General features: G+C 40.2%; 1 protein-coding gene across 4 annotated transcripts in view; it reads left to right on the forward strand.

Moving 5' to 3' along the window:
• Positions 1-3,885, forward strand: part of CARF (calcium responsive transcription factor) — a 51,179-nt gene extending 47,294 nt beyond the window's left edge. For all 4 annotated transcript variants that reach the window (XM_084778677.1, XM_084778675.1, XM_084778678.1 and 1 more), the window contains 2 exons: positions 248-605; positions 3,409-3,885. In XM_084778677.1, the coding sequence (XP_084634803.1) occupies positions 248-605; positions 3,409-3,527 (477 nt within the window). In that variant the 3' untranslated portion in view covers positions 3,528-3,885. The remainder of the gene's footprint in view (positions 1-247; positions 606-3,408) is intronic.
• The last annotated feature ends 2,717 nt before the right edge of the window (positions 3,886-6,602 follow it).

Genomic DNA, 6,602 nt, shown 5'->3' on the forward strand with positions numbered 1-6,602 from the left:
CTTTGATGAAAGATAAAAGCTCAGGTCGTATGGTTTGGAAAGTCTGAGGGAGACTGTGGTGGAAGGGATGTTTGTTGTGTTGCTTCCTCCTCGGCCCTTGTTTCTGTCTTTGTGGAATATTTGTTAGTACTCACGTGTCTATTACTTTTGTTCCATCTTTATTTACTTTTTTGTCAAAAGAGTATCCTCCAAGAATGTAGTATGTACTAAATCCAAACATTGTGATCCCACTCCTTCTCTTTGGAAGGCTTTGAAGTTACAGCCAAGACTCTGCTCTCCTGATGGATCACAAGCGCTGATGTCAGTGAGCAGCCATCCCTCCTCCAGTCACTCAGGACCCGTGGGTCCTGTAGGAGATGCTCATGCGCCACTGCTTGGTCAAAGTCAAAGCCTTGGAGCAGAGGTGTGCCTGCCCCAAAGCAACAGCACCGTGTCTACAGTGGGGAATCTCCCAGAATCCACTCAGAACCTCATTGCAGTGGATCAGCTGGAGAGAGGAGAAGCAGCGGAGGATGCGGGGAACCTGGAAGGAAGTGTGAATAGGATTCTGTTGGGAGATGTGCAAACTGGTCCAATACAAACCATACACAGCCATCCAGCTCTAAGTAAGTGACTGTCAATTTATGATTCTTTTTAACCTTTTATAGCCTGGTATACATAAAAAAAAAATTGGAAACATTCATTTCTACCCAGTGGGTTTATAATATTATGTAGATCAAACAAAATTATTAGAGGAAAAAAGATTTTGCTAGCTTAATATTTTTCTTATTATTTTCTATATTATTAGAATTAGAAATTCTTATATTTCTAATTATTTAATCCCAATGAAATTATTCATTGTTTATCCCAGCACTTAAAAGGTTTAGGCAGAAGGATTGCACGTTCAAGGACAGTCTCAGCTACAAAACAAGTCCCACACTAGCCTGAACAACTTAGGAAGACTCTATCTCGAAATACAAAGAGGGCTGGGGTGGTAGAATGCTTTAGTTCCCAGCAGGCCCTAAAACTGGGCTCAGTCCCCGGTACAGACATGAAAAGAAAGAAGATGAGGAGAGAAATTATTCATTCATCTTTAATTAATTAGCTAACTAACTATTTATTTATTTGTATACAGGGCTCACCATGTAGCTCTGGCTATCCTGGAACTTACTATGTAGGGCAGGCTCATCTCAGATCCCTGCCTGCCTCTGCCTCTCAAGTGTTAGAACGAAGGCACGTGCTGCCACCGCCCAGCTAGGTTTATTTTATTATGCAGACGAGTGTTTTTCCTGTGTGTATGTATGTACCCAGGGATGGCAAAACAGGGTTCTCCTAATACTGAAGTTACAGGTGGTTGTGAACCACCTTGTGGATGTTGGGAACTGAACCTAGGTCCTCCACCTTAACTCTTAACCTCAGGGGCCGGGCGTGGTAGTGCACGCCTTTAATCTAAGCACTCAGGAGGAAGAGGCAGGCGGAATGCTGTGAGTTCAAGGCCAGCCTGGTCTACAAAGCAAGTCCAGGACAGACAAGGCTAACACAGAGAGACCTTGTCTTGGAAAAAAACAAACAAAACACAAACACAAAAACAAACAAACAAACAAACAAAAAACCAAAAAACTTAAACCTTGGAGCAATCTCCCCAGCCCCATACTCATTTCTTTGATATTTGTTTGGTTTTCGAGACAGAGTTTCTCTGTTTAGCCCTGGCTGTCCTGGACTCGCTTTGTAGACGAGGCTGACCTCGAACTCACATTGATCTTCTTGCCTCTGCCTCCCAAGTGCTGGTATTAAGGGTGTGCACCAGCACACCTCGCCCATAACTCATTTCTTAATTACCTACTTTTCTACAGAAAATTTATGGTGATATAAAATCAGGAGATTATTTTAGAATGCATAAGATGTACTAGAAGAAAGTAATGTCAGGAAACTGCTTTAGTGCAAAGATTATGAAAAAAAAGGTTGATAAAGTCACACACAAAAAAGGATGGAAATAAGTAGTAGATAAAAGATTTAATAAGAAGAAGTTGGGTTAAGCCGGCCATGGTGGTGCACACCTTTAATCACAGCAGTTGGGCGGCATAGCAGGTGGATTGCTGTGAGTTCAAGGCCAGTCTGGTCTACAAGGCGAGTCCAGGAGAGCCACAGAAACCCTGTCTCAAACAAAACAAAAAACAACAAAAAAAGAAAGAAAGAAATTGGGTTATGAATTTAAATATTGGGTTCTATGGAAAATTACAGAAAGCCAGTCTTTTAAACTTATGGGAAACACACATGTAAGAAACTGGCCTGAGCTGGGCAGTGGTGGCACACACCTTTAATCCTAGCACCCAGGAGGCAGAGTCAAGTGAATCTCTATGAGTTCAAGGCCAGCCTGGTCTACAGAGCAAGTTCTAGAATAGCCAGGGATATACAGAGAAGCCTGGTCTCCAAACAAACAAACAAACAAACAAAAGTACAAAAAAATTATCAGAGAATTTTGTAACTATAGAGTAACTTTATACATGACAAGAAAGTTAGCAGGCAGGTGTGGTGGCACACGTCTTTAATCCCTGCACTCAGGAGGCAGAGTACTCTGGTATTTCTTGCCTTCTAAGGCTTCCTCTCTAACATGCTTTCCCCCTCTGTGTTGTCTCATAGTATTTCTGGGAGCATTAATCCAAATTGCCAATCCAAAAAAGTCCTTTTTAATCCAAATTTGTACCATTTATCTAGTGAGGTCATCATCTGAGGGGTCACTTCACCCAGATGTGAGCTCTTGGGGTCTTTCAAATCCATCTTCTGTGGGCCCGCATGTCCCTGGCTGAACTCCAGTATACGTGTATATTACAGTATTTGATGTGTTCAGCACATTGCTAATCGAGTCAGTCCCTCTAACCCTCTGCTTTCTAAGAGCAACTGAATTGTGGAGATTCTTGGTAAGGTATGATGAAGATTTAAGGCCTGGTGTGCTGGCACATGCCTTTAATCTCAGCACTGAGATTCAGACATGCTGGGCTACATAATGAGACCCTGCCTCAAAAGTCAACAAACAAAAAGATGAAGATGCTAGGCATTGCATTGGCCAGTTGACAGTGTTACTGCTGTTCTCCATCCATGTGGTTATGCATGATGGGGAAGGCTTAGGTGTTCTGAAGAGTTTTAGATAAGCAAACACATAGTTCACACAGCTGAGACAAAGCTATTACTTTATGATGTGTCACTGAGCTTTCAAATATATATATAAGATAGAGCATGCCTGCCTTGTTTTGGGTGTGCCACTAAGAGTGGCCTTGAACCCCTGATCCTCTACTTCATTACTCTAGTGCTGAAACTATAGGCATACACCACTATGCCTGGTTTTAAGTTTATATCATTTTAAAGATCAGTGTCATAAAAGATACTAACCATATTGGGTTTTTTTGTTTGTTTGTTTGATTGATTTTAAAGTTGAAGAAAGTCTAGAAGATACCCTGTCTGTGAACCAAGTTAAACAAGAACCCAAAGAGCCAACACTGTCTGTAGAAGCAAAAACTTTTCTGGACTATAAAAAATTATCTGCTACATAAAAATTTTAAAAGCTTTTTGGATTTACAGCTCTAGTCCCTTCTGATGTCCTAGAAGGTGAAGATTGTCAGAGCATGGTGAGTCAATCACTGGACCAGACTAGATGATGAGAAGCTTTGACTTAAAACTCGAATATTTGTTGCCAATTCCATATTTGTATTTTCCTTAAGAAATATTTTACTTAATTTTGTATTCCTATAATTTTTTATTACCTAGTAAGGCAAGTGTTTCAAAAGATCATCTGGACTTATCTACAGTAATTTGGTGTGAACACAAATAGTTATCTCATCCCAGAAATACCCAATTTTGGTTTTTACAAGACAAAAAAAAAGACAACAATAAAAGCAGTGTGTGAGTGCATGTGTAGGTGTGTCAGAAAACTTAAACTTGTGAGGAGAGTTTTGATTAGTCAACAGATAAGAGAATATTCGTCATCTGTTTATGGAAAGATAGAGCAATAGCTTTCTGTAGTAGCTCAGAGATGCCAATCATATCCCTATAGAGTCACATAGCCCAGAGCCCCAATCACACCCTATAGAGTCACATAGTAACATAGAGCCCCAGACACACCCTATAGAGTCACATAGTAGCACAGAGCCCCAGTCATACCCTATAGAGTCACATAGTATAGCATAGAGCCCCAGACATACCCTATAGAGTCACATACTAGCACAGAGCCCCAGTCACACTCTGTAGAGTCACACAGTAGCTCAGAGCCCCAGTCATACCCCTGTAGTCACATTATATAGCATAGAGCCCCAGACACACCTTATAGAGTCACACAGTAGCTCAGAGCCCCAGTCATACCCCTGTAGTCACATTGTATAGTATAGAGCCCCAGACACACCTTATAGAGTCACATAGTAGCATAGAGCCCCAGTCATACCCCTGTAGTCACATTGTATAGCATAGGGCCCCAGACATACCCTATAGAGTCACATTCTAGCACAGAGCCCCAGTCACACTCTGTAGAGTCACACAGTAGCACAGAGCTCCAGTCACACCCCTATAGAGTCACACAGTAGCTCAGAGCCCCAGTCACACCCCTATAGAGTCACATAGCCCAGAGCCCCAGTCACATCCTATAGAGTCACACAGTAGCCCAGAGCCCCGTCACACCCTATAGAGTCACACAGTAGCACAGAGCCCTAGGCACTCCCCTAGACACTGCAGTTGCAGTTTACCTTTAACTGTAAATGAATGGCACTAATGGTCATCGGTCAGAAATGTCAGTGACTTGGTAAGTATTGAAAAGTTTAAGTTGAATTAATCAGATAATACAAATAAATATATATGACATATATTTTGTATGGGATTGGAGATAAATCCTTACTTAGGAATAGAAAAATGAAAAATTCAGAGAATGGAGGGGAATGTTAGAATTCCCTTCTACTTACAGATCATTTGGGGGAACTTTTGATGATGGCTAAATTTTTGTTCTTGTTGGTTTTTTTAAATTTTAATTTATTTTAATTATTTTATTAATGTATTCATATTACATCTCAATGGTTATCCCATCTCTTGTATCCTCCCATTCCTCCCTCCCTCCCATTTTCCCCCTTACTCCCCTCCCCTATGTCTGTGACTGAGGGGGACCTCCTCCCCCTCTATATGCTCATAGGGTATCAAGTCTCTTTTTGGTAGTTGTTGGGTTTTTTAAGATTCAGTTTTAACTAAAAAATAATTTAAATAGTATTTACATTTTTCTATACTAGAGTTCTTACTGAATTGATAGTATTGTGATTTATTATATTTCAAGGTAAGTATAGTTTAAATTTTAGTTCATATTTGAAACTTGAAAATGTCTGATCTGATATTTATTCATTAAATAAGTATATTTATATTTAGTATTAATTAACTAGTAATCAGTATGTTCATTATAAGCTTATTTTTTTTATGAAAGATTGGGTATCTAGAAATTTAAAGTAGAACTGTCATAAAACTAACCTAGCTGAATGTAGTGGTGCAAACCTATAATCCCAGCACTCAGGAGGTAGAGGCAATCGGATGGTAAATGTAAGTCTAGCCTGGGCTACATAGCAAGACCTTACTAAGAAAGAAATAGGGGATCACCAAGATTGTTTTTCCTAGAGACTCATTTGTGAGTATGTTTAAATTTTAATTTTAGCCAGGCATGGTGGCACACGTTTGTAATCCCAACACTGGGGAGGCAGAGGCAGGAGGATCTCTGTGAGTTCGAGACCAGCCTGGTCTACAAAGCAAGTCCAGGACAGCCAAGGCTACACAGAGAAACCCTGTCTCAAAAAAACCAAAAAAAAAAAAAAAAAAAAATAAGAATCATAAGGCAGCCGGGCGTGGTGGCACACGCCTATAATCCCAGCACTCGGGAGGCAGAGGCAGGTGGATCGCTGTGAGTTAGAGGCCAGCCTGGTCTACAAAGCGGGTCCAGGACAGCCATGGCTACACAGAGAGACCCTGTCTCGAAAAACCAAAAAAAAAAAAAAAAAAAGAAAGAAAGAAAGAAAGAAAAAAAAGAATCATAAGGCTTGGGCATGGTGGCGCATGCCTTTAATCCCAGCACTCTGGAGGCAGAGGCACGCGGATCAAGGCCAACCTGGTCAAAGTGAGTCTAGGATAGCCAAGGCTATACAGTAAAAACCTGTCTCAAAAAACCAAAAATAAATAAATAAAAAGAATCTTAGCCTGGCGCGGTGGCACCTACCTTTGATCCCAGCACTTAGGAGGCAGAGGTAGGTGGATCTCTGTGAGTTTCAGGCCAGCCTGGTCTACAAATCAAGTTCTCTGTATAACAGAGAAACCCTGTGTTGAAAAAAATAATAAATAAAATATAAACATTTTAAAGAATTTCAAGTGGATATTAAAGTTTAATAATCAAAGGATAACAAATATGATATGATATTTGACCTTAATATTTTACATGAATGTCCATCACTTTTCCCTTTCCTAGGTCTAATTGCCCATATTCACTTCAGGTATAGATAGGACCTGTGTCTTAAGTATAAAGCACTGCTATTTTTAAAGTAGAAGGAACTCTAAAGTTCATTATCAATACATCTAAATCCTAGTCAACATAACGTTTATTATTTATATCTTGT

This window comes from Acomys minous (assembly GCF_964271855.1).
Source record: "Acomys minous genome assembly, chromosome: 4".
NCBI lineage: Eukaryota > Metazoa > Chordata > Mammalia > Rodentia > Muridae > Acomys > Acomys minous.